General features: G+C 47.7%; 2 protein-coding genes across 4 annotated transcripts in view; one reads left to right on the top strand and one right to left on the bottom strand.

Moving 5' to 3' along the window:
* EDRF1 (erythroid differentiation regulatory factor 1) overlaps positions 1 to 12,946 on the top strand; it is a 40,859-nt gene extending 27,913 nt beyond the window's left edge. For all 3 annotated transcript variants that reach the window (XM_006735718.3, XM_006735717.3, XM_031030601.2), the window contains 4 exons: positions 741 to 894; positions 2,534 to 2,649; positions 3,542 to 3,693; positions 12,106 to 12,946. In XM_006735718.3, the coding sequence (XP_006735781.1) occupies positions 741 to 894; positions 2,534 to 2,649; positions 3,542 to 3,693; positions 12,106 to 12,262 (579 nt within the window). In that variant the 3' untranslated portion in view covers positions 12,263 to 12,946. The remainder of the gene's footprint in view (positions 1 to 740; positions 895 to 2,533; positions 2,650 to 3,541; positions 3,694 to 12,105) is intronic.
* A 662-nt stretch (positions 12,947 to 13,608) lies between these two features.
* On the bottom strand, positions 13,609 to 21,578 carry MMP21 (matrix metallopeptidase 21). Its single transcript, XM_081823036.1, has 7 exons — positions 21,417 to 21,578; positions 20,500 to 21,040; positions 19,501 to 19,640; positions 19,098 to 19,239; positions 17,954 to 18,211; positions 15,268 to 15,440; positions 13,609 to 15,014 (listed from the first exon to the last, which is right to left on the bottom strand). Exons 1-7 carry the CDS (start codon positions 21,576 to 21,578, stop codon positions 14,715 to 14,717), a joined length of 1,716 nt encoding a protein of 571 aa, XP_081679162.1. The 3' UTR covers positions 13,609 to 14,714.
* Between the last annotated feature and the right edge of the window lie 6,261 nt (positions 21,579 to 27,839).

Raw genomic sequence — 27,839 nt, 5'->3', positions numbered from 1 at the left:
TTTATCCATTTTGTGATTTCTGAACTTTTGGATCGTTTTAGTGTGAGGCTATTAGAAGTAATCTGCTGTGAACAACCTTGTACATGAATCCTGGTACTCAGATGCATGTGTGTCTAAGAATAAATAGAGGCCCAGGTTGAAGGTACCTTCCTTCAGAATGGTTGCTTGGCTTCTGCCAAGGAATCTTGTGTTTGAAGTTTCTCAGGAATGTTTTTTTGTTCGTGTTGCTCTTTCCCTTTACTTAGCTCAGGACCAAGACAACTTACCTTGCAGTCCCTTGGGTATGGGCCTTCTTCTGGGTGCCCTTATCCTGAGAATACTGTCCTTTGAGGTCCAGCTTAATCAGAGAGGATTTCTTTTCACTTTAAGCTGGCCCCTGGACACTCTTCCCCTTGCCCCAGGACATCCTAACCAAAATTCAGGCTTGCCCAGATGGCCTAGTATCCTCAAGGCAAAAGCAAGCTTTAGCATTCCAAGACAACCCAATGGGGAAAGAATTGTTTTTTCAGCTGATAGTGCCAGGACAGCTGGATGTCCACATGCTGGAGTTGGACTCCAGCGCCTCATATACAAAAATTAACCAAAAGTGGATTAAACACCTAACTGTAAGAACTAAAACTATAAGACTTCTAGAAAAATAATGACACTAAATAACATTTAGTGATCCAGAGACTTGGTTAAGTAGTTATAGTGAAACCCAGGCTTTAAGATTTGTCTTTTTATTTTATTTTTGATTCTAGGTTGGTGATGAACATCTTAGGAAGCAGCACCGGGTGCTGGCAGATCTTCATTATAGCAAAGCTGTTAAGCTTTTTCAGCTTCTCAAAGATGCTCCCTGTGAACTACTTAGAGTACAGTTAGAAAGAGTGGCATTTGCAGAATTCCAAATGACCAGTAAGTCTTAACTTTATCATTTTACAGATCTGTGTGCACTGACTTCGTGTTGGATTGTCTTAGAGTGAGACAGACGTGGGGATCTCTCTTGAATGTAAATAATGTTGTTTTCTTTTTAATTTGCCCATAGTTAACGGCTTTGGGTAGGGGCCAGGAGAAGTCTCTATACTTCTTGAAGTTTAGAAAATGGATTTGATTGTGTTCTGTGACCTATTTATGTTCGTAGAAATACTGAAATATAGCCCATGCTCTCTTACTTGGAAAAAAAAATATGACCGGTCACTTGAGGCCATTAGAGATATAAATCACATGAACAACAGAGAGAAGCAGTGGTCCCATTGAATTTCTTTAAACCTACAGTGGGTACTGGCAGCTGTGGATTACGGAACTAGAACTGTAGATCCTGAGCAAGGTTAGAGCTATACGGGAAGGGAAGGGAAGGGAAGGAGGCAGGTGGAGGAGCTGGCTTGGTTAGGGCAGGCCACAGCAGGGAGGGAGTCGCTGCCCCACACTGAATGTGTTTGCCTGAGTTCTCCCGCTCTTGCCCACCTGCTCCCCTTCTGCAGCAGGGGTCTTTGGAGAACTAGCTCTCATGTGGTAAAGAAACAAACGTTTCTTTGAAGTGCAGCTGTTCATTTGATTTTATTTCAGTTGTTTTCTTGTATAAAATTAAAATAAATGTAATACTTAACCAGGTAGATGAGACTCTTTCAGTAGAGTATCCCTGAAGGATGCACAAGAAAGTGATAACATTGCTGTCTCTGGGAGCCAGGAGGAAGGCTTTCACTGTTTTCTGATTCAGATTTTATACATTTTGAGAATGTATTACCTATTCAAAACAGTTTTTAAAAATACTTTTTACTGGGACACCTGGGTGGCACAGTCAGTTAAGCATCTGGCTCTTGATTTTGGCAGAGGTTGTGACTCAAGGTCATGAGATCGAGCCCCATGTCAGGCTCCACTCAGTGTGAAGTTTGCTTGGGACTCTCTCTCCCTTCCCTCCCCCCACCCCCACCCAAGAAAAATAAATCTTTAAAAAAAAACACACACAAAAACTTTTTACTGAAAGTATTTTTAACTTTTTGCCAGTGTATACTAGATGGCAGGATTAACAGTAGCTCTTTCTGGGGGGTGGGTTTTGGGTGACCTATTTTCATTTGCATCTTTGAATTTTCTGCCATGTTTGAATTCCTTCAAGAGAGCAGGCATCATTTTCATAGAAACAGATACTGGGAACAAATTTGCTAAGATGATAAGTATGGTTAATTTTCCTTCTAAAAAATGTTTAAAAATTGAGTACCTGAAAAAAGTAATGTAAAGATTTGGGGGCTTTTGGACCAGACTTGTCCCAGCTGGTTTCTTTGACCTTACATTCCGGTCTTATTTCAGATAGGCTGTGTTCTCACCCTGACAGAACCAAATGGTAAGGCAGGGAGACAATTGTTACTTGTTGTTTTGTAGACTTAATATTTTTATTTAGGGATAATTATTAAAAGTTGAATTTTAGAAAATTTGTTGAGATTCTCGTGAGCTACTATTATAGCATTTGAAAATCAGTTTTCATTAATACATTGACATTGGATGGGTTTCTAGATTTATATTTAAAGGAATGATCATTTTTGTGTTTTTAACACTCTAGGTCAGAATAGCAATGTTGGAAAATTAAAAACACTATCTGGGGCTCTTGATATAATGGTGAGAACTAAGCATGCATTCCAGCTCATCAGAAAGGAGCTTGTAGAGGAATTTGACCAGGTAAATGGAGAAAATATTTATCTTTGTTTTTTGTGTGTCTTAAGCTAAATGGTGAACATATATAGTGAGCATGTGGGGTATATGTGTGTGTGAGGTGTATGATGTGTGTATGTGTATATATGGACATATATACATATATGTGCTTTGCATAAAACACATTAACAGTGATCTAGTATATTTTCTTGGTGGGATTATTAAACTCTTTAAGTTGGAACTATATCTTTTATATTAAAATTTTTTTTTCTTTAACCACGTAGAGCTTAGTAAGACCCCAGTAGCATAACATCTCTGTTGTATTTTCCTTTTGCTTTTTTTTTATTCTTTTTTGTTGTTGTTCTGTTTGTTTTTAAGAAAGAAAGAGGTGCATAGCTCTTTTATAATTTCTACTGAACTGCTGCTGGGGAGCAGTTGAACAATGAATAGGCTTAAGCTCCTTGGAAAGCAGTTCTAGTTTGCCTGGCATTCCAGCGTTCATGCTGCCTTCTGCTGTTGCTGAAAGCTTCCCTGAATCCCCCGTGGTCCACCAGCCTGTTACCTCTTCCAGCCCCGGTTTGTCCAACCCTGTAGCGTGCCCGTTTCCATCTTGCTCCTTTACTGCAGTGTTGCAAAGTGGGAGATTTCCATTCGGGATTAATTTCTTCTATGTAAGTGCCTGTTAGGTGTGAGGCATTTTTCACAGGTTTTAGTCTATCAGAGTGATCTCCGGGGTGGGAGGCTCATCACATTTCAACAGGCTGTGCCTGGAGGAAAACAAATGACCTGGGGTTTCCTTTTGTTGGTTTTGCTTTTGGCTAATAAGTTTATGGGGTGAGTGCAACTGTGGTCCCTTCACTTCACTATGAAGCTGTCACTCTCGGGCAGCTTGGGTAAACTAATTTCTTGTTGTTTTCAGCCTAAGAGTGATGAGTCCACTCCAGCTGCGGATTCCTCTCCTAGTCTTAATCGAGAAGAAGTGATCAAGCTCCTCAGTATATTTGAATCTCGGTTGTCATTCCTTCTCCTTCAGTCCATCAAGCTGCTGTCTTCAACTAAGAAGAAAACAAGGTAAATCCAATGGTTCTTTGTGGAAATTTCTTTTCCAGCAGCTTAACCTGTAGAAAGGTAATAATCTCTACTGACCGTATGAAAAGATAGATAGGTTGTATTCATTCTTGTCTTTTATGTGGGTAATCAGGGATTTTAAGTGGTGCTCTTTCCTGACTTGGTAAATCAGATGAGACTCCTCTCCGTGTGGCCTACTACATATTGAAACTATAGAAACAGGTCTTGCTTCCTAAGAGTAAATACCCTACTGGTTATAATGTTTTCCCTGAGTGAGATGTGACTGACCCTGGAATGAAGACCTCGACTGTTTCTAGTAACTCTCCATTGTCTTTAATGGGAAGGCAGGAGTACAGTTTTGATATTCAGCACCGAATACACTAATAGGAAGGAGATGACAGAGCATCGAAATCTCTGTAAAGCCCAAGAACTTAGTGAAGAGAAAAGTGTGAGCATCTCAGCAAAAAATGTTCTCATACACCCATAGTTCTTTTGTTTTTGCCAGAGTTATTATGTTGGCATTATTAATTTAACTTAAAATTCTAGTAGTAGGTACTAGATCAGGAAGGTAATATAAATAATATGTCTTCCTTTTTTTAAAATATAAGTACAGTCTAGCCATCACCCTACACATACATTGTTATCAGTTATTCTGTGTGTGTATTTTATCAATTTATAATCTTCAGGTGCTTTGTCTCTATATTTGTTTTAGTTTACATATAGTAAAATTTACTTTTGGTGGTGTATAGTCCTTCAAGCTTTGAGAAACATACAGATATGTGTCTCCTGCCAAAATCATGACGCAGAACAGTTCCATCACTCCAAAAATTCCGTCTTGCTACCTCTTGGTGGTCAGCCCCTGCCCTGCCCCAAATCCTTAGATCTCAGGGAGAAAGCTTGCTGTCTTTTACTAGGAAGTATAGCATCAGCTGTGGGTTTTTGTAGATGCCCTTTATCAAGTTAAGAATGTTCCCTTCTATTCCTAGTTTTTACCATGAATGGATGTGGAATTTTTGTCAGTTTATTGGTATACACATTGAAATGACCACATGGTTTTCCTTCTTTAATCTCTTGATGTGCTAGAGCTCGTTCAGGTTTTTTGAATGTTAAACCAGCTTTGCATTCCTGAGATAAACCCCACTTTGTTGGCATGTGTCATTCTTGGGTATCCCTGGGATTCCGTGTGCTAATACGGTGTTGAGGATTTTTGTGTCTGTTTGTGAGGATGGTTCTATCCTGTAGTGTGATCACGGTTCTGGTCTTGTAGTGGTTTTGTCTGCTGTCAGTACTAGAGCCCTGCTGGCCTTATTAAATCCCTTTGCAAGTGTTTCCTCTTCTGGTTTTTAGGCGTGTAGAGTTATTGTTTCTTCCCTAAAGGTTTGTTAGAATTTACTAGTGAAATTATCTTAACCTAGAGTTGGCTTTATTGAAAGTTTTTCACAATGAGTTTAATTTCTTTTCATAGATAAAGTTGACTTTTTCTTCTTGAGGAATGAAAGTGTATTTTAGCTGTTGTCAGATGTATAGGTTCACAGTGTTCCATATTATCCTGTTAATGTCTTAAGGTGTTTGTTGTGGTAGCCCTCTTTTCATTCCTGATATTGCCAACTTTTGTCTTTTTTTTTTCTTGATTAGTTTGATTAGAAGTTCATCAATTTTATTGATCTTTTCAAAGAACTGGTTTATTCAATTTTTTTTCCCATTTTTCTGTTTTCAGTGTCATTGATTTATACATTTATCTATATGCCTTTCTTTCTGCTTATTATGGGTTTAATTAGCTCTTTTACTGGTTTCTTTAAGTGGAAGCTTAGATTATTGACTCGAGACCCTTTCTCTTTCCTAATATAAGCATTTACTACAAATTTCACTCTGCTTTTGCTACATCTCACAAATGTATTTTCTTTTTCTTTCAGTTTAATTTTAATTTTTGATATCCCCTGAAACAACTTCTTTGACCCGTGTTATTTAGAAGCATGCTGCTTTGGTTCCTAAATAGTGGGACTTTCCAGGTAATCTTTATTATGGATTACTAGTAATTCCATTATGTGCTGAGACCATAACTTCGTATGATTTCTCTTTTTTGTGTACGTTTGTATTATGGCCTAGAATATGGTTTGTCTTTCCATGTGCACTTGAAATATATGGGTATCCTGCTCTCTTGGATAGAGCATCCTGGAAATGTCAATTAAGTTGGTTTATAGTATTATTCAGGTCTTCTGTATTCTTACTGATTTTCTACTTGTTTTATCAATTACTAAGGAGGAGTGGAATTTTCCAACTACAGGTGTGGATTCGTCTATTTTTCTCTTCGGTTCTGTCAGTTTTGTTTCCTCTGTTTTGATGTGGACACATTTAGATGCATACACATTAAGGATTGGTCTGTCTTGGAGAATTGACCCCCTTACCATGTGATATCTGCTTTTTATCTTAATATAACTACTCAACTTTCTTTTGGTTGATAGTCTTTTTCTTTCTTTCTTTTAACCTAACTATGCCATTTTAGTAAAAGTGAGATTCTTATAAATGACATATACCTGGGTCTTGCTTTTTTTAATCCAAACTTACAATTGGTGTCTTCAGACCATTTACATTTAAGGTGATATAGTTAGATAAAATCTGTCCTCTTTTTAGCTGTTTTGTCTTTTTTGCCTTCTCGAGTTAATTGAACATTTTCTATGATTGCATTTGATTTCACTATTGATTTATTATTTATACTATTTTTTAAATGTTTTGGTGGTTGACCTAGGGTTTAGGTTTACATCTTTAATCAGAGACCACTTTCACGTGATATTCTGTGGCACCGCATGTTGTATGAAGACCTTCAGATAGTCCCTCCCAGTTCTTCCCTCTCTTCAGTTGTTACCATTCATTTCACTTTTACATATGTTACAAACACAATACACTACTACTGTTTCTGTGTTAGATAGTTACCTTTTAGAGCAATTAAAAATAGAACAATTTATTTTTATGTGAATTTATTTTACCTTCATTTATTCCATTTCTAGTGCTCTTCTTGGTACAGATACCATTTTCTGTCTGGTGTCCTATTCTTTCTGCATGAAGAACTTCCTTTAACATCTACCAGCAAAGAATTCTTCCATTTTGATTGTCTGAGAAAGTCTTTATTCCTCCTTCAGCTTTGGGAGATGTTTTAGCTGGGTATAGAGTTCTAGGTTGACAGACATTTTTGTCCCACACTTACGGGATGTCCCTCCCTTGCCTTCTGGCTTGCGTGTTCTCTGACAGGAAACCTGTTCTGATTCTTACCTTTGTTCTTAGGTATATAATGTGCCTTTTTTCCACCAGCTGCTTTCAGGGTTTTCTCCCCCCACCCCCCAGCAGTTTGAACATGATATTCTTGGGTGTGTTGTGATTTCTCCTTCCTTCCTTGGTATTTTTACTTCTTCTGTTCCATTCTCTCTTCTTTCTCTGTGGTTCCACTTGTACCTATGCTAATCTATCTTTAAGTTCACTGATTCTTGATTTTTGTCACTTACACTTGAACTTGTCAAAGGCATTCTCTATCTCTGTTTACTGTGTTCCTCATTTCTGGTATTCCCATTGGGTTTTTTCTGTAGGTTCCATCTCTCTGCTGAAGTGACCATTCTGATCTTGCACATTGTCCACATTTTCCACTTGAGCCTTTTAATGTATTAATCGTTGTCATTTTAAATTGCCAATCGGATAGCTCCACCATCTGTGTCATATCTGACTCTGGTTCTGTTGATTCTTTCTCTTGGTGTGTGTTGTTTCCTTACCTTTCTACATCTCGTAGTTATGGGAAACTGGACATCTCAGCCTGAGGGAAATAATTTTTGTGCCTGGAAAGTTCTTACACCTGTCCCATGCTAGACCTTTAGTATGGGGGGTTGAGTTCATTTTTCTAGCCTGGAGCTGAGCTGTGGTTGAGATTTTTTTTTTGTTGCTGTGGTTACTTTTCATGTCCAGCAGCCTTCAAGTTCCTCAAGCAGTGCCTGTGCTTAGTCTGGAGCAGGTCTGCAGAGGGTTTTTCTGAATGTCTCCTCCGCCTTTAGTTTTAGGATTTTCCTAAGGAAGGTGTGTGGTACCTCAGAGAGGGTCTGTCTTCACACTCTTAGAGTTCTCTCAGCTATAATTCCACTCCTGCTTGTCCTTCAGTGCTTCTAGCCTGCTAGGGAGGGGAAGAGGGTGGGCCAGGCCTTCTCAGTTGTTTTGGGTAAGCCTCAGTCTTAGGCAGACACTGGGTCCCTGAGGGCCAGGTGTGTGGCCTCACACTGCTCCTGCCCCAGCCCCAGGGTGGAGTGGTTTCTTCTGTTCACTGCTTTATCTGTGTTGACTTTCACCAGTGCCCTAAGACTGCCATAGCTTGTTGCCTTCCTGTCCCTCGACTACACCCTACAGATTAAGGCTTTCATTCCTTGGAGAAAAGGGTCTGGTGGGGTTGCCTGCCCTTCTGTAGCTCTAGCTAGTCCCTTTGCCTAGCCTGCGTGAAGGTTGCTTTCTTTGGGCTCTCGCCAGTTTTTTATGTGAGCATCTGGTAGGGTCTTTGAAGAAAAGCCTACCAGACAAGGTAAACTCATCCTATATCTGCAGCCCCCTTCACTCCCTCACCAGCCCTCACTCAGCCTCTACCAGCTCATTAAATTCTTAGCAGTATCTGGGTATCTGGCTGCATCTGCTGCAGACGAGGAAGTACTTCGCTGTCTCCCTGCCTGTCCTTAGTTTGCAGACTCAGTGCTTACCCAGCGACCCCAGCTCTTTGACAGATTCATGCAGAGTCATGTCCTTGTAGTTTGTCCTGCTTTGTATTGCTGTGTTTGTCAAAACGGTGGGAATGATACTTTTTCCTGCTGTCTACATCTGAGAAGAAACCCTCTCCAGTAACGCTTTCAGATAATTCTCTGTGGCCTGCGGAGAGCTTTTGTTTGGGGTGGAGCACTCAGTCTTGGGTGCGCTGCCATCTCAGCCGCCGTCCATCCTCGGCGCGGCTCTGCATGCCGTCCCCGTACGACCAGGGCGTATTGGCATGTGCGCTGTGTTCTGAAGAACCAGAGAACTAAAAGGCTCAGGAGACCGTGTGGGTCGTGACACGCAGTTGAAAAACGGGCGGCTTGTCCTGTTTAACAACAGCGGGTAAATTTCAAATTTTTTTCTTGGTTTCCACAAGGTGGCAACATAAACATAGGATACGTGAGAAAGAGTGATTCACTGATTTGTCACAAATGGATGGTTTGAATACTTAGCTAACAGGTGATGGTTTGGTCTTACGGTGTCTTTTATAAACATAACTGTCGGGGCACCTTGGGTGGCTCAGTCGGGTAAGCATCCAGCTCTTGGTTTCAGCTCTGATTGTGATCTTGGGGTCGTGAGATCAAACCCCCAGTCCGGCTCTGCACTGGGCCTGGAGCCTGCTTAAGATTCTCTCTCCCCGATCCCCACACACTCGCACACACACTCTCTAAGAAATTAAATCTTAAAAAAAAAAAAAAAAACTGTCATATATATGACTTAAGGAATTTTTATTTTAGTGGAGGGTCTTCTAACCTGTTTTTTCAGGTTATTAATATCCTCTCGAAAAAAATGCAATCTGAAGTTTTCATGCATGATGCGTAAAGTCCTGTTTAGCTAATTTGTGTTCATTTTTCAAGGTTTATTAAGTAAAAAGACTGTTAAATGTGATATTTATGTTTATACAGTTTATATGTTGATAGGTTTCAAAACAGAGAAACTGGTTACTGAGTGACTGTGTCTCCTGTGTCACTGATCGCACATGAAAACATGGGATTTTATCGTGAGGAGAGAGGCCTCCTGCGCTGTCTCACCATGAGCTGTGAGCATTCCTGTTTGGAGTAAAGGGAGATCAGAACTAGACTTTTTTTTTTTTTTTTTTTTAATTTATTTATGTGAGAGAGAGCATGAGTTGGGGGAAGGGGCAGCAAGAGGGGGAGAAGCAGATGCAGGGCTCCATCCCGGGACCCTGGGATCATGACCTGAGCCAAAGCAGACGTTTAAATGACCGAGCCACCCAGGCGCCCCAGAACTAGACTTTAAAAGAGAGGAAATAGTATGTTTGTGTTTTGTTTTGATTATTCTCTACCTACCACAACCCTGCTTTAAAAAGAAAACAACTTAGTAATTAAAAATCTTAATTTTCTTAGAATCCTCTTATGACAACTTCCTCTTATGACAACCGGTGTTGTCCTGCTAGAAATGCTTGTTTTATCTGTTGGGTTGTGTTCTCTTTTTGGATGAAGAATTTATTTACTCTTGTACTATATGTTAATACTCACTGCTTTAGCAGATTGGAGCCTCTTGACCTTTCTTGATGGCTTTGGGGTTTCATAGAATGAAAAACTATGAAAAATAGAAGTAATCTCTGAGGGTTTGGAAAGCCCTTGACCATAGTGCAGAGAGCAGATCTTTTAGCTTTATGGGCTGTTCCTGGCCATTTAATATGTATGTTTAATATTTGGTTAAGATTATTAAAAGGAAAATAGAGGAATGTTAGTTGCCTTTGGAAAAAAGATAAGCCAATGAAATGTTGAGACCTTTCTTGTTAGAGTTCATGGTTCAATGAAACTGTTGATGAGAGTTGATGAAGGATGGGAATCATTTGTAGAAATTGGAAGATGGGGCACCTGGGTGGCTCAGTTGGTTAAGCGTCTGCCTTTGGCTCAGGTCATGATCTCAGGGTTCTGGGATCGAGTCCCACATCAGGCTCCCTGCTCAGTGGGAAGTCTGCTTCTCTCCCTCTGCCTGCCCCTTCCCTGCTTATGCTCTCTTTCTCTCAAATAAATAAATCTTTTTAAAAAAAGAAAAATTGGAAGATGGAATATTTAAGATTCAGAAATAGGATCAGAACAAATCTCAGAGGGTTTTAAATTTATGATCCCAGCAGCCATCAGTTATCTTTAGGCCCCCAGCTAAAATATGGTATCATTGTCCATGAAGAAAAACTCATTTTTGGAGCACTGATTAAGTACTACTGCCTTGATTTGTCAGGAGTTTAAATTTCTTATAAGATTATCAGAGGTTTTATAAATGTCAGCCCCACCCAGAAATTAAAACACAGTGCTCTTAGGCCCAAACTGTAGACAGTGAATGCATTTTGAATGATCACTTTTACTCTGCCACAGGTGGTTTGAAAGGAAGAGAGATTTGCCTGATAAAAGAAGTAGGACTAAGAGGGAGAAGAGAAATGGGTTTCTAGAGAGGGGTGTGTGGGGTCCCCACTCTTTCCAGCTTGGGCCCGTGGTCGGCCCCAGCATGGACAGGTGGGTCCTGTTGAGTCCTCCTATCCTGAGTCTTGATGTGCACCAACGGGAGTTTCTAGGCTGCTGGTTGGCTCTCTGGCCGGCCTGATGGGCACTCAGGCAAAAGCAGAACATTTGTACATTGGTGAATGGAAAGAACACAGCATTTGAAGTCAGAATATAATGTTTTGACCTCAGTACAAATTATTTAGCCCTTCTGGGCCTTGGTTTTTCCATCTGTAAGGTAGGAATATTCTGAGTCCTTGCCCTTCTGAGGCGATGGTTGTCACATGGCTCAGATGCAGACACGCACACTCGGAGGAGACGATCCACTGTCCACAGTAGCCGGTCCCGTGTGGCCAGAGGGTCTGTATTGCATCTGGACTCGTTTAAAAGGGGACGGGGGGGAAGGATGCTAGAGGCTAGAGATGAACTGCCATGTAATTACTAATCTTTTCTACTAGTAACATAAATATAATCTATTGATCTTTCCTGTGGGGGACCTATTTTCAGGACAACTGAAGTCTTTGTTAAAACAGTTTTTAAGTGGAGTATGTCTAGGACCCTGCACTCAAAGGGCATTCTTCACACGATGTTGCATGGACAGTGGATACGTCAAGGTAGAGTGGCTCCCAAGTCTGGGGTCTGGGCTTCAGTCCGGTGCAGTTCTAGCCCCACGGAGAGCATCCCCATATTCAGGCTGGTTGATCTGAGGGTTGTCAGGCTCAGCACAGAGAACGGAGGAAATACTGGACAGCTCTGTGCCGTACTTAGCCTGTCTCCGCTGGATTTTCTTCACAGCGTGTCTGCTCTGACACGCTGTTTCCTTCTTGTTCAATGCACGGCTTCTCCTCTACTCCTCCCTCAGTGGAACACAGGTGCCGAGAGGGCGGGGGCTCTTGGTCTGGTTTGTCCACTGCCAGGAGCCGTTTCCAGTACACGGGACGCACTCGGAGACTCATAAAGAGAAGGAGCATTGGTTCTAATTGATGCAGTGAAGTAAATGTCCACAAACAGGCCTCTAAGCAATAGATGCAAGAAGGTTAAGTATGGAATAAACATGAATAGAACACCTGCTTCCCAGTGAAAAGTGACGGGCTATTCCTATTTACTTTTTTGGATTTCTTCTTGAATTGGTGGGCATTGCTGTGTACTTCACGTCTTTGTTTTTGTTTTAATGCAGCAGTAATACTGAGGAAGATGTAGTCCTCAAGACCAACAAGCAGATTTACTCGCAGCTTTTGAGAGCTATTGCTAACAAAAATGCAACTCTTCTGGAAAGAATTGACATTCTCATCCATTTGCTGGATCAGCTTGCTCGCGGCAGCGGCGTGCAGTGACTCGTGCCCGAGGCTCCGGCCGAGGAGATCCTGTCAGTGCCTTCTGCTCCCGGGGGCTCGTTTGTCCATTCGGTGCTTCGTTTCATTAAATATGAGGGAAATCTCCACCTACAACAGGCCCGGCAGTGGAACCAGAGTTCTCTTTTCCCATGACAGACAAGTCATGGCTGAGTTCTTTGACTTTTTCATTGGAAGTGCTAAAATCAGAATCAGACTTGGGGCTCCCAGCATTTGTTTCTTTGAGAAGTACACGGTACCTCAGTGTTAACAGACTTGCTGTGGTGGCTGGTACACTTGTAGACATTTTTGAGGTATGTTAAGCTACATGGGTTTAAGATAATAATTATTTTGGATGATGTTACTTTGGTCAAGGGAACTTTTCTCCACATGATTTTAGTGGTTCACATGGGTTAGAGAAATGTCCTGTGCATCTGCAGCGTCTCCTCAGTTGCACAGAAGGAAGCCCGTCCTCCTTCAGCTTCGGTGCACGATTTGATGGAGACTGGCCATTGTGCGAGTTTCTGTATTTAGTGCATGTTCTGAAAGGATCCGCTTTTCTTTGACTTTGTATGACAGTTGATCAAGAATAGGTACTATCCCCCCCTTTTTTTCCATTTTAAACTTGAAACTGTGAATAAGGTAAGAAAACTATTTTGAATAAATAAATTATTTATTTAAAATGTCTTCGTATTTTTCCATTTCACGTTCTTGACTTTGAGTTTTGATTTGAACTGGTTTAATGAATGAATTTTACAAAGGAAAGATTAAAATGTTAAAAATAAAATTGTGCCACTCACTAAGTTCTCACCAGAACGTCACACTCATTTCTCGCCCCTTTTCCTGCGCGGCTCCTGTCCAGTTGCGTACACATGGCCTCTGTTGTTCTCCGTGCCTACATACATCGTGCAACGCTGTGCTTGTCCTGTCCTACTAAAATCCGTTTCGAGGAAATGGAACAGAAATCAAGCATACTCTTTCCTGTCGGGTGGGTGGATGGGACTTAGGTGCATGAGGCCTTTGTAGACAGCCTGCCCTGCCTCCAAGTCCGCTGGCCTGGCCCCGAGCGCCACTCCGACCTCCTTCATGCCATCGGCAGACCCCTTTCCCTGCAGATCCTGCAGAACCCCTCCGCTCAGCAGCCACACCTCTCTGGAGGAATCTGAACTATAGGGAAAGTTGTCTGGAATAAGCTTGTTTTAAGCGGAGTTTTTACGGAGTGCTTTCTCATGCACCAAGACTTTGGGGTGTTTTCCTTGGCGGTGTGTGGACACCTGTCCTAGCTCGGCGGAGCTCCTCCTGGCCGCTGGCCGTTTGTCCACTTCCTTGTTACTTAGTTTGCAACTTCGTTGGGACAGATTTGCATCCATTTTCAAAAATCACTGAAGCATTTAAAGTTTTGACTAAGTCATGAAGCCAGTGCACAGACTCAGTCTCCTGTCAGGACAGCGTTCACTCTGCTCCCCCATCGGCAAGCGCTGTCTCCGCTAGTTAAACCTGCACGCTTCCGTGGAGAAGATCTGACGCTGAAGTAAGCTGGCGTCAGGGATGTTGCAGCCCCGGTCTTGTTCTCTGGCCTCTCCTTGGCTGAACAGCCTTTTCGTCCAGAGGAGTATTTGTTTTTAAGCAAGAAGATACCAATTCTAGCTGTCTTCCCTTGTCCGAGCAAGAATATGAACATCCCTACAGGGGGAGAGAGGTCTTTTTCAATGTTTTTGTAATCTGACTTTTAAGTTCGTGCTGCTTAAAGTGCTCATGTCTTAGCTTTTACTTGAGAAGAATTGTGCCATCCGTGGCCTGATCACCGAGATGACTTGTTTTGCAGTTAACTTCAGGGCAGGGATGGAGAGCAGGTTGCCTGGGCACTGGGCTGGAGCGAGGAGGCGAGGGTCGCCAGCAACCACGGCATCTGACTCCGGGAAGGATGCAAGTGTGAACTTCAGCTTCCTCGACTAGAAATGTGCACAGGAGTAGGTCCCCTGGCACTCTGCCAGACTTGTGAAGATCGAGAAATACATGGGAAAACCTTCTGTACACAGTCATGTATTAGAAAAATATAAATTATGACAGGAATTGTGGACTGTAGTCAATTTGAAATCTGTGACCTTTTCCACTGAATGCCCCCAGGGAGCTGCGTTTCCTTCCATGACTGGATCCTATGGCTATAGCTACGTTTCCGTCCATCCATGAAATTAGGGGGCGGGGGGTGGAAAGACGGATTCCTCAGGATTCTTTTTTTTAACCTTTTCTAAAAGATTGGCAAAATTATTCAGTGGATTTTTTTTTTTTGCCTGAGAAATTCACTTTTAAATCAAGTATTTTAAAAGTTCAAGTAATGCTTTTCCCACCGGGTTTTAGCCTTATTTGGTTACTAAAAATCTGGTTTGTTTTCTTTGTAAAAGAAATCAGACTTTCTCTTAGAAATCCTTTGACTCCCGTTTGCCCGTTTTTCTCATTACATGTTCAGGGTGGAGGTATGGACGTCACAAATGTCAAACCACCGCTCTGAAATCGACTGCTTCGGAAATAAGCCATTTGAAGGAAGCCAAAAATGCTGTTGTCTGTCCCTGTCGCTAACTACTTTCCAATATGCATTGCCTTTGAAAAAGAAAATGGCGTTGTGTGCATAGGAGTAATAGGCTGAGTCTATATTCCTGAAGGGATGGTTCCCTGGCTCTATTTCCGGAAACACTTCAGTGATCTTCATCGGATAAGAATCAAGTACTCGATTTCTGTTGACATCAAATGCAAACACCTGCAAAGCAAGGAAGAGAGTTAAGGCTGGCTTTTCTGAAAATCATTGATTTTTAGGTTAATTTATAGGAATGAGGTAAGTAAATCTGTGGCTTTGCACCAAATTCTCTGGGCTTGAAGTTCTTCATTTTCCATATGATGGGATCTGCCATGGCCACAGAGGTCTGAGGCAACTGAGAACAACTTTTAACTAAGACCTTGAATTTCACGTAGGGGTGAAGAAGCAACACCAGGCTGGAAAGCATCCTACTTACGAGGGACTCTTTGAAGAAGTAAATTAACTGCTTTCTTCGGTCATAAAAGGCAGTGTCCAGGGGACTTGGGATGCCAGGAAATCCTTCTGAAATCAATTTGGGGTAGCTTCTTCCTTGTTCATCTTCTGTGTAGGCCTGATCCTTGTCACTGTCATATCTCCAGTACTGATTTCCTGAGGGCCAAACAAAAAATGCTAATATGGTTTATTACCATTTAATTATAGCAAACCATGAAGAGGGACTGCTTTCAACATAGGTCTCAGCCAGCCATGATGTTCTCCTGTGATCCCAGGACAAGGCAGGACCTCAGCCTCTAAGCAAAGCCTCCATTCAGATGAATGATTCCCCAGGTCTCGAATTACTTCTAGATAGATCCTGGAACTCGCTGCTGCTATTGAAATGTTGGTTGTCAGGGGCGCCTGGGTGGCTCAGTTGGCTAATCATCTGCCTTCAGCTCAGGTCGTGATCCCGGAGTCCCGGGACCCTGGGGTTGAGCCCCGAGTTGGACTCTCTGCTCAGCAGGGAGTCTGCTTCTCCCTCGGACCCTCCCCTCTCTCGTGCTCTCTCTCTCAAATAAATAAAATCTTTAAAAAAAAAAAAAAAAGAAAATGTTAGTTGTCTTCTGTCGGGCACTCCAGCCCACTGGCACTCATCAAAAGCAAAAACGAAAGGACAAAAATCATGTGGTCTTCTTCACAGAAGATTCTTCTTCTGTTTCTTCCTATATAGTCTCATGATCTGCCTTTTACATGTTAGAGACCCATGGGTTGTCCTGAGTCATTTTCCTACCATAATCAACCTAAGCCCTCTTTTTACAGAAAACAATCCTGAGGCTTATGATGGGGTTTTACTTTTTTTCAGGATTTTAGAATTACATCGTTTTAGAAAAGAGCTGAAGTGGTCCGTCCAGATCACAGCCCAGGTGGACCCGGTGCAGGCCCCTCTTCCCATGTTCCACTCACGTGATTCCACCCACTGCCCTCTTGCTAATTTCATGCTCTGAAACACCACAAGATTATTCTAAATTCTCCTTAATAGTTCCTAATCCTGACTATTGGCATATTGTCAGCAGAAAATAGAACAAATCCACGGGGTTAGATATTTTTGTGTTCACAACTTACACCACGCCACAACCAGTTACACTCCTTAGCCACCAACCATGTGAGCTCCCTCTCCCTCATTCCCTCCCCGCCCCTCGCCGCCCCCCCCCCAAAGGTTTGCCATCGAGAAAGAACAGTGAATGACGTGTGTCCAGCCGGGGGGTGCAATTCACTCTAACTGGAATACTTTTTGAATTCAAAGTATTCACACAGCAAGTTAACTTTAAGATGTTTTTAAAGCTCCAAGAATAAAATACAGCCATATGATAGCAATCCCCCACGATGACCTAATTCTATAATTAAGAGTCTTTGTTGCCAGTATAAATTCTAGTCCAGGACTTCTAAAGCACTGAATGTTGTGCTTCCAACTCTGAAAGACCTAAACCAGACAGGTCCACCCTGGGCAATTTCTTTATGTAACTGAACCAAAATAATTCTTTGTGTGATGTAAGGAAAATTAAGACCAAATTCATACGCAGGTTTCCTACAGCCAAATCTGCATGCAGCATCTTTTTGGTTGGGCTCTTGCCTCACTGAGTCCTGAGCGGTTTCAGACAATAGGGTCGTATTACTAGGGAGTTGGGCAGAGACAGGGCGCACCCCTTACCTCTAGGGCGAAAGTCTGGGGAAGGGAAAGAAAAAGCAGCAACCACAGAACCTTGTTTGTGGTTAGGCTCCACGCATTTGGTTTGCCAAGGCAGCCAGCCTCCGTGACGGGCACAGAGGTTCTGGGCAAGGTGGTCTGTGAGTAAAGCAGCAGCAAGAGAGTCTTGGCCTGCCTGCTCTGTGTGTCCCTCCCACCACCGGGGCCCCCCACCTCAGTTTCTGCCTTCCAGCAAAACACTGATCCTCCCTGCTTGGAAACCACCGATTCCTCCCTGCCTGCTGGATGACCTCCAGCCTCTGAGCACAGAGGCTCTTGGTGCTCAGGGTGACCCTGTCTTTCTAACCTAATCTCACCCCGTGTGAGTGCCCTGTCACACCTCCATGGGCTCAGCTGTCTCTCCCATCTGCGTTTTCACCCTCACTCACCCTAAAGCTTTGCTTCTGCCTCCTGTGTCTCACCGCCCCCTCACCCCCATCCGCACCTCCCCCATCACGCTATTCCCGGTGTCCCTTTCGGGGCACCCGGGGTCCTACGCATCCTCTGAGGCTGGGGCAAGCCCTGAGTTCTGGGTGGCTCCAGCATCTGGTTCCAGGGGTAGTGATCACCTTGTCCGCTCATCCTTCCCTTCACCACATAATTCTAGTGGTCAGCTTCTAAGGTCTTTTCTCTCAGAACTAGTTAAAACTTCTCTAAGGAGGGCCCTTTCTTACGCAACCACCTCAGGGCCTGGCATAGTTGGTCTACTCATTCATTCACTCATTCATTTGTTCCTTTGATGAATTCAGTGCCTTCTTACAGAGATCAGGGAATACAACACAGTCCCTGTGCTCACAGAGCTCACAGTCTGACAGAACAGACAGAAATGAGGTGAGTAATTGCAAGAGCATTATACTAAGATTCTTCGGTATGGAGCTCAAAACATTTGTTCTGAATGCATCTCTGTAATAAAAGAAATAGAACCGTCCAGAAGAAGCTCTACCTTTAAAAAAATAACGTTCGTCTCTTCTCCATGTCCAGAGGTGGACAAAAGCGTCGATGTTTTGTGTTGGGATTCCGTGCCAGCCACGGAGGATTTGGATAGGATCCCCGTAGCGCGTCCGGTTATTTCGATTTTCGTAAAGCCAGTACCAGCTCTTGCGGAAAAAGTAGGTGCTAAATCGCATCATCACGGCTCCATGTTGGTTTCGCTCTTTGCGAATCCAGTCAAATGCAGTATCAAATGATCCTTCACATGAACCTGAGAAAGAAAAAAAAAGTCCAGCCCCTGGTCACCTGGTGCAAAAACCAGCAGTTGCTATTTTCACGTGTGACTCGAACAGAGACAACTGCGAAGCTGGAGTGTTCTGTTAAGCTGTCTCAAAGCAAGATGCCCCCCAAGACTGAAGTAGGCCTACCCAGCCGAGCAGGAGGAGTTGGAGGGGCCCCGGGGGCCTGCAGCAGTGCCGGCTCATGTGGGCCGTTCTGGCTAATCTTTGTGCAGAAGATTACTCTCTTGAGATGTCTCGATTTTGGATGCTGGGTATGTGATCACCCTAAATATAACTAATGCCTCTTGATGGCTCGTCTGACTTCATGAGAGGCAAGCAGTTTGGTTCTGGGCACACACAAGAGTAAGATTTCCTCTGCAGGAAAGAAATCCATCCTGGCATTTGTCACTCTCCAAACGTGCTGAGAGCATCTTCGCATAGAATGGCTGGAGTGGAACAGAAATGGTGGTGCTCTCCGTTTTAAATGGAAAAGGGGAGAGTAGCTTTCTTTCCCCTCAGCCTCAACGCTAGGTCATTAATCACTTCCATTAAATAATGAACCATTAACACTTTGGCCTGAACAACTGAAGAGAGATTAAAGTTGATCCTGGCAAGGCTCCCGCTGTTCTTTGCCTTGGGACTGCAGGGAACTTCTCCCAGGGGTTTCCAAGTGCCTGTGGCACCCACGGGAGGCCACCGCCTGGGTGGCCCACTGCGCTCTAGGAAACCACCCTGTTACCCTCCGTCCTCCCAGGGACATAACGTAGCGCAGGGAAGAGGGAACATCCACGGGAGTGCTTTGCTCTGCACCGGTGGCTACCCTTGGGGCACGGCCACCTTGAAGGAAGAGCTCACGATCTTCCAGAACAGTCTTACCATACAGCTTTTGAACTGCTTTTCTGTCTGACCAGTCCAACTCAAACACAGGCTCCTGGGGGATGTAATTCGGTTGCATTATGGATCCTGTCCTGTAGGTGTGAGGCAGGCCGAGTACGTGGCCAATTTCATGGACAGCCACCTAGAAGGGAACACAAACCACGGGTGCGGTGCCAACCCTGGGTGTCTGGGAGTCACGTGGACCCCCCGCCCCCCACTCCAGGGGCAGGCCTGTGCTTTAGGAGGAACGGCACTTGTTAAGGAGAAGGGGAGCGATGGGGAGACTCGGGGAGCTTTCTCAGAAGGCTGTGGACACTTCCCCCGAGAAGCCCTGGCGTTCTGCGCTCCAGCCCATGCTGCGTGCCCTTTGCCTGGTCCCTCCGCACAGCTGCAGACCACTTACTTTGAGAAGGCTGATGCCCGCGTCACTGGTGGGAGGTGTGAAGTGTTCATCATCGTCAAAGTGGATGTCGCCCAGGCGCCAGGCATGTGCAAACTCCTGCCCGCTGCCATCGAAAACCCGAGGACAGCCCAGGTGCCGGCCTGGCAAGGGGAGAGGGAACACGGACACCTGAGGGTTCGCAGCCTCCGGGGGCTCACAGTCCAGGAGCAGAAGCAACCACTCCTGGCTTGTGCAACAGTGTGGTGTCGAGTCTAAACACTTGGAGATAGCTGCCTAGCAAACCTGTGGGAGCCCAGAGGAATGGGGGGGGGGGGTGCCATCCAAAGGCTGAGGGAGGAGACAAGATCTGAGCTGGATCCTAACAGCTGAGTGGTCAGGACATGAAGGAGGTGCTGCGCGATGGTCCCTGCCCTGTGTACGGTTTTCAACAAGCCTCCTGTGTAGGGCTCACAGCAGGACAGTCAATCCAGTCAGACCAGCAGGGCAGGTGTGAGCATCCCTAGCTCCCAGATGGGGTGCAGAGAAGTTACTTTCTCCAAACCCACCCAGCTAGGAGGTGGTGGGGCCTGCTGGTGGGGGCCAGCAAACCACCACGCGCTAGTTCTCCCCAGGAGTGGCGGGAAGGGTCAGCCAGGCCTGGCTCGCGCCCTGCTGGGCTCGATGAGGTCTCTGCAGCAGGGCTCACGGGGCTGATCTGCTCAGAGACAAGCGGAGGGCCCGCACTGATGTCCCCATGTGACCGCTCCCCGGTGGGCGCACGGAGACATGCCGTGCCCTTCCCAGTGAGTGGTAATAAAGCAGCACCTACAGAGGGTTTGCCATCCGCCCATACCCCTGGCAGGTGCCACCTCGGACACCCCAGGAGGCTTTGCAGGTGACCGGAGCGGGATTCCCCCAGTCGGCCTGTTGGCCCCGGAGCTCCCAGTGAACCGGGCCCCACGCCCGGCCGTGCGGGAAGGCAGTGGGGCTCAGCCCGCCTGCAGTCTTCGCCCTTCTCACCTCGTCCGAAACCCAGCTTTATGTCCACGGCGGCTCCGGGGGCGGCGAGGTCCTCCCGGAAGTCCAGCGGCATCACCTCGCTCCACATCCGGAAGGCCAGCCTGAGGATGTGCCTCTGCTCGTCCACGGCCAGCTGCCCGCTGGCGCCCTCCCCCAGCAGCCGCCAGGTCAGCGTCCTCTTGGCGAAGGCCCGGGTCCCCCCGCGGGGCGCGGCGACCTCGGGCTGCGGGTCCCCGCGCGGCGGCGGCGGCGCCCGCAGGAAGCGCTTGGGCCGGGCGCGGGGCGGCGGGCGCGGCGGGGGCCCGGGGGCCGGGGGCGGCAGGGGCCGCGTGTCGGGGACGCCGCAGCGCGGCCTGTTCATGGCCGCCAGCGTGGCCGCGTCCAGCCGCCCGCTCGCCGGCAGCGCGTTGACCTTCTGGAACCTGCGCACGGCCTCGGCCAGGGCGGTGGCCCGGGGGCCCGCGCGCCGCGCGTCGGGGCTGGGACCCCGGGGCCCTGGCCCGGGGGGCGCGTCGGCCCAGCCGTACTTGGACAGGAATCGCTGCGGAAGAGAGAGGTCCCGACCCGCGGGGCGGGGGTCGCGCACTGAGCGGCTAGGACGCGGCGTGTGTTTGTGTCACGTACAAGGTTTCTGCAGGAGACAGGACGCGCCAGGCCCGTAGGCCCTCACGCGGGCCTGCGCTCGCCGTGCGCACAGTTCTAGTGGGTGGTTATCGTTGTCTGGGGGAGGCCCCTCACCTCAGGCGGTGTGGCCGCCTTGCACGTGCCTGCGTGTGCGCGTGTCCGCGAGTGTAGGTGCCCCCCGATGGTGTGCACGGGCCCGCGTGCCCGCGCATGTCCGTGCCTGCGCGCGCACGTGTCTCGTGTGCACGCGCCCGCGTGTGCTCGTGAGTGGCCGGTGCCGCGGGGGCTCCTACCTGCGCAGCGACGGGGTCCGCGATGGGCTGCGCCCGGCGCAGCGGGGCGGGCTCCGCGTCCGAGCGGTCCCGGCTGTGGAAAAGGGGCTCGGGCCCGGCGGGCCGCGGGGCAGCGAGCCAGCAGAGCAGCAGGGCCCGACGGACGACGGAGGCGGCCAGCATGGCCCCGGCTGAGCCCCGCGCCCCCGCCTCGCCACCGTCCGTCCCGTCTCCCTCCCGAGGCGCAGGCCCCCAGACGCTTTTATATACGCAGCGCCGGGGCGGCGCGCGTTTCCAAGGCCTTCTCACCCAGGCCTGAAGTGTGCCCGCCGGGAGGCCCGGCCGGGCCTGGACGCGCAGCCCTTTGAAGACCCCAGGAGCACGCTTCTTGCTGGGGCGAGAATGTTTGCGGCACCCGCGGGTAATTACATCCCGACCTGGCAGCCACCTGCTCATTCCATTTCTGTGGTGGCGGGCTCGTGGGCAGGCTGCCGCCGAGTGAGCTGCGGCTGGGCCTGGTGGCGGAGGCGCAGAGCCTCGCCCTCACAGCCTGCTGGGGCCCGCCGCACCTGCGGCCTCACCGCCTGAGCCTCCGTTTGCTCAGTTTGCGTCCGTTTTCTTTCTTGGTCGGCTAGGGTTGGGGATGATTTGTGTCTCTGATCTTGTTGTTGTTGTTGTTGTTTTAAATAAAGGCAATAATCAGTATAGGACGATGTAAATTTTGGAGAAAATCCAGTGATTCAGATGGTAACATTTTGGTGAACATTCTTGCGGATCCATGTATTGTGTACGTGCACAGGGAAGGATTTGTGTGTGGATGATTTTATATAAGTTATATTCTCTATGCTATTGCCACAAACCCAGTGGAAGGTCATGGATGCCTTTTTGTGTTCGTGAATGTAGGTATTTACCATCCTAGTTAATGGCTGGCTGTGTGGTGTTCGAGTCTGTGGGCCAGGGATTTGTACATGAGGATAAAGTAGAATCACCTGAAGTTCTAGAACTGCCCCTCTCCGTTCCCCCTCATGAAGGAGTCTACTGGAGGAGGGACAGGGGGAGAAAAAATAAGCTCAGCTGCCTGGAATTTGTAACTGGTCACGTCCAGGGAGCCTGAGGGAAGGGAGTAAGGCCCTTCAGGCACTAGGGCTGCAGGTCAGCGCCTGGAGTGCCAACGTCACAGGTCTGATCACAGCAGGGGTGCCGGTGTGGGGGTGTCCTTTAGCTACTCATTCATCCATCAAATACTCCTTACTGTTCTAGGGACAGGGAATATGGAAATGAACATGATGGACTCATTCTTTGCCCTCATGGAACTTACATTCTAAATGGAGGAGACGGACAATAAACAAGACAATGAAAAATTCAAATAGCGACAGGGACTAAGAATGTAGATCAGGAAAGTGAGTGCCTTGGAGGTGGGGAGTCAATATTAAGGTGGCCAGGAAAGACCTCTGGCAAAGATGAAAAGTAAGCAATGAAAGAAAAGTAAGAGGGACAGTGTCACATGTGATTGGGGATTCATGGGTGGTGTGGGCAAAGGAAAGGACAAGTGCAAAGGCCCTGGGGCAGGACCCAGCACCTGCAGAATAACAGAGGGCAGTGTGGTAGATGTCAGTGAGGGGGCGGGAGGAGGGAGGTGAGGATGGAAAAGAGCGTGGATGGGAAGATGATGAAGGACCTGGAGGTCAGATAATTTGGACTCCACCCTAAGTTTAGTGGTGATATTTTGAGCAGGAGAGTGACTTTATTGATTCATTATTTAAAGAATCAACCTGGGGCGCCTGGCTGGCTCAGAGGAGCAGGTGATCCTTGATCTTGGGGTTGTAAGTTCAAATCCCACGTTGGGTGTAGAGATTACTTAACTAAATACATAAACTTAAAAAGAATCCTCCCAGCTGCTCTATGGAAGATAGATAAAAAGGGGGGCATCCCAGAGACGGGTGTAGACTGCATCCTCTGGCCTGGCAGTCCCTCCGGGGTGCCCTAGCAGCCCTTCTGTGCCGGGTTGGTCTGATGGCCCTGTAGCCTGAGACCCCTCATGGGGCTCCAGGATATTGGGGTTTCTGGACAGGGCACAGTACTAGACTGTGACCCAGGGGGATCTGTTCCTAGTGAGGTCCCTGGAGCAGGTGTTTGGCCTCACACGCATGCTGCAGTGACAGGGCCAGCCCCAGTGGCATCAGGGTATTGTGCTCACAGGGAGCTTGGATACCTGTCAAGCTACCTGCACAGCCCCACTCAGTTCCTGTCAGCTCAGAGGTATTTGGGGCCGGCCACGTACCAGGTGGGGACGCAAGAGCGAGCGGGGGGTGGGGGGCATGACTATGGAGTGGGGGCCTGTTGGTTCGAAAACCTCCCAAGGGCTGTCCAGGTGTAATGGGTGCCTGCACCCACCTGCCAGATCTTGAAAGTTTATCAAGAGGCCCTACCTGGGCTCAGTCCCATAAATTCTGCAGGTGTTTTCAACACCACATCACCTTTCAAGGCTGTGTCCTTGGAACAGCTTCTGGGAGCAGGAAAGGCAAGCAGAACAGAACCCACATTCCAAGGACTGGGAGGGGGTGAGGAGCATCCGCGTGCCCAGGTCCAGCTCACGGGTCAGTCGGCAGTCACGTCTTTTAGATGACCTTCCCCGGCAGGGCCCTTCTGATTACGAAGGGCCGCTCACCCTCAGCTGTGTCCACAGACCCCCGCTGCTCCCCTGTCTCCTATGGACGTGCTCTCCTAGCCCCCCGAACCAGCAGCAGTGGCTTCGAGCAGTCCGAGGTCAGTCCTGCGGCCGGGGAGGGCACCCGGGCCAGCCTCAGGAGATAGGTGTGGCTCAGGGCATGGAATTTCCCATCGTTACCCTCACACCCCCTGTGCGCTTTCTATATTCAGAAGCAAGCCCCAGGCATCCTATGTAATCCTGTGCATAAATATGTTCGTATGGGTCTGTGCAAGATAGACTCTTGGGGGGAAAAAAAGCAAAGCACACCACCATTATCACGCCTTAAAACTGAGCAATAGCCCTCTGATAGTGTAACGTGGACCCAGGCAGAGTTCACGTTTTCAATTCCAGCCTCTTTCATTACATTTTAAATTAGCTTTCGATTGTTAGGTACATCCTGAATACTTTCTGTAAAACGGAACAAAGAAGATGAAAAGCGCAACAAAGTGACTCCCAGTGGCACGCAGGTACCTCGTGCTTCCCGCGTGACTGGGGCACACGACATTTACATAGAGCCAGAGGGGGGCTGCCCCAGCGCCGGGGGGCTGCTGGTCCCCCGCCCGTGCCCGCCGGGCCTGCTCTGCTCTGCCCTTGTCCCTGGACTCCCGTGAGGGGCCCAGGAAGCTCATCCCCTCATGCCACAGAGCTGGCCTGGCAGGCTGTCTGCACCGGGTGGCCAGAAACGCCTGGCCACCACCAGTGCCCTACTCTGGTTTCTTCCCACTGTGCCCTGTGTCCTGTTGTGTATGTGTGTCATTTACATGTATAATACGTATAAGCACATATATGACTATGACACGTCAGTCATGCATCAGTGTGTGTGTGTGTGTGTGTCAGCTGTATTTATCAACGTACTTCACGTATCCACGTCAGTGAACACGTACACCCCAATACATGGCTACAAAGAATTATCGCACCTTGTGGGCAAAGCCAAGTGCAACTGTCAGGTGTAAGGGCAGTGTTCACCTTCCCACATGATTGGGTTTAAATCGAAATCTCAAACTGTGTGTGTGGTTTTTTTTTTAAAGATTTTATTTATTTGAGAGAAGGAGAGAGCGTGCAGGAGCAGGGGAGAGGGGCAGAAGGAGAGGGAGGGGCAGACTTCCCATGGAGCGGGGAGCCAGACCCGGGGCTCGATCCGAGGACCCTGGGATCATGACCTGAGCCAAAGGCGGACGCTTCACCGACTGAACCACCCAGGTGCCCCTCAAACTCTGTTTTGATTAGAAGATAATCCTAAACATTCTCTCTTGGGGAAACAAAAACCTGCACAGGTACAAGATTTAGAACAAAATTATTCGAGATACCATCTAGACACTGTATTTCCTGGGAGGCTAACGTTCCGAACGTGGAACAGAATTGAGAACTCTGTGGTTGAGCGCTGGTGTCCCGAGGGCTGATGTCACACAGCCTGAGTTCTGCCGGGTCTGAAAGCCAGTCGGTGCCTGTCCATCCCCTGAGCTCTGGCTGAAGACAGCGCTTCTGAAAGGTCTTCAAACGTGCACGGCAGGTCTCTGTAAAGATGGCAGGGGGCCCCACTAGGGCTTTATGACAGCAGGGTCTTATTCCCTACCATTGTTTTCTCCTGTGTTGTGCAGTTGGCCTCTCGCGGCTCGGGGATTGTCCACCCTTCTCTCAGAGCGTTCTTCTCCCCGATTATTTCAAAGCCTCTGAGTAGCCTGACTGGCGACACAAGGTTCCCACTGTCTGATTAAATTGCTCATTCCAGGTAAATTGGATTTTAAGGAAATCAGTTAGATTTAGGAGGAAAAATGGCAGAGAAAAGCGGGTGATCTACAATACAGACAGGAACGACAGGGGCTCCCAGAGAAGCTGGTTCCTGGTCTGTACAGGGCACTCCTCATCTGTGTGCTTGGGGGAAGGGTTTGGCTGGAAGCTTCCAGATTCTCCTTAAATGCTGAGATGGCACGATCCACTTGTCAGTGGGAGGCCTGAAAACTTTTTTTTCCCTGAAGTACATGTCATTTGCAACATGGGTTTACATATTCTCAGTACCACACAGCATGACATTTTGAAAAAGACTTTCCCTTAATTGTTCCCACGGGAGATTTTTGAGCCTGATGCACAGGGAGGGGTCAGTCCTGACTCCGAACGGGGATCGATCTCAGGAAGCCCAGGTGTCTGGGAAACCACCTGTGCAAATGCAGGCCTGGGTGTGACTCACAGCCGCACACTGCTGCCCGTGAAAGGGAGGAGAAAAGATTCTTCCCACGCCTGCCCTTCTGATTTCCTTCTCTCTAGACTGTGCCTTTCAGTCGCTTTCCACCCACAAAGAAACCCCTTCTCCCCGACGGCCAGCCTCGGCTCCTAGGCCTGCCCGGGAGCGTTCACACACGCTTACACGTGGAAGGCTCTGTGGCTTGGGGCTCCTGGATCCCCCGCTGACCGAAGCGCGCTGAGGCGGCGAGGCGGCTGGGTGGGGAGGGAGGCCACGCTCACTGCTTGCCTGCACTTCTCTGCCCAGGTGTGTGTGAGACGCTTCAAGATTATAATGGCCATTGACATGGAAATTATGATTGCTGTTGGCTGTTGCTTACTGCTTGTTGCATGGTTGCTGATTTGCTGTGTCCTCTGTCTTTGCTGCAAGGTGTCCAGAACACTCAAGTGAGTGGGGAAGGGAGGAGGGCAGAGAGGTTTGTATAATCAGTAGTGTGGCTTGCCCAGCTGAGAACCTCCAGGCAGTTGTAAGAAATGGGCTTAAAAAAAAAAAAAAAGAAATCTGGGGGCACCCGGGTGGCTCATTCGGTGGAGTGTCCGACTCTTGATCTCAGCTCAGGTCTTGATCTCAGGGTCATGGGTTTGAGCCCCATGTTGGGCTCCATGCTGGGCGTGGAGCCTACTTAAAAAAAAAAAAAAGGAAAAGAAATCGAATCTAATGCTTATTATAAAATCTCCGAAGGGACATATGACAATCAATGGCATCGACACAAAAGGCAGGTGATTGGTTTGGAAGAAGGCTGTCCTGAGACTCTGCTGTCTCCAGCTCCCTGCTGTCAGGCTCCCCGCGACAGAACCTCAGAGAGGGGATCTCTGGCAGCAGTCGTCCAAAGACAGGTGGCCTCCCTGCCCACCCCGTCTCCTGGCCACAGTCCTGTTGTGTGAAATACAGACTCTCTATGCTGAGCTCAGTTGCCTCCTGACTTTGTTCTTTCAAGGTGTTTGCAGGCCCCTTTGGGGCAGGTGCCGTGCTGTCTCTGATCCCCAGGTACCCAGAACGCTTTAGGTGTCGGGGCCATGACCCCAGTATCACCTTTGCCATTCCGGCAACACTTTCCACCAGATAAACCGCTCAACTCAGATGGAGCAGGAAATGCTGAGCAGTACTGTTTGTTTATGAGAATACGTGACACACTGCTTATTACCCGCCAACCTAAGCTCTCCATCCAGATCTCGAGGTAGCTTCAGACGTAGTTTTCTGAGCTGCAGTGCACACATTCAGGAGGCAGAAGCTCCTCCCCTCCTGACGGACGGGCAAACTGGAACTCAGAAGGCAGGAGTCACTCCCCTAGTGTCGGGGAGACTGGGGCTCTGAGAGTTTGATGCCAACAACCCCTCCGCCTGGGCCCATGCTCCCCGACCCCAAGCTTCCCGAACCCTCGGGGCTGTTCACTCGCTCCCTCTCCCTGCAAACAACCCTGGCACTGTCCGTTGTGGGAGGGCTGGTTCCTGTCCTCACCCAGGTGATGCCTCCGTGGGGGCTCGTGTGTGGCCAC

The sequence above is a fragment of the Leptonychotes weddellii genome, chromosome 6 (assembly GCF_054177405.1).
Source record: "Leptonychotes weddellii isolate Sample4059 chromosome 6, ASM5417740v2, whole genome shotgun sequence".
In the NCBI taxonomy this organism is placed as follows: Eukaryota; Metazoa; Chordata; class Mammalia; order Carnivora; family Phocidae; genus Leptonychotes; species Leptonychotes weddellii.
The sequence above is the reverse complement of the archived record's forward strand: the minus strand, read 5'-3'. Positions and strand labels throughout refer to the sequence as shown.

Bases quoted from the DNA above. Each gene is read 5' to 3' on its own strand.
- MMP21 (XM_081823036.1), bottom strand. From the start codon at position 21,578: ATGCTGGCCGCCTCCGTCGTCCGTCGGGCCCTGCTGCTCTGCTGGCTC. The intron at 21,041-21,416 runs GTAGGAGCCCCC...TCTCTTCCGCAG, and splicing joins CGGACCCCGTCGCTGCGCAG to CGATTCCTGTCCAAGTACGG. The intron at 15,441-17,953 runs GTAGAGCTTCTT...TTTGGCCCTCAG, and splicing joins CGAACGTTATTTTTTTAAAG to GAAATCAGTACTGGAGATAT.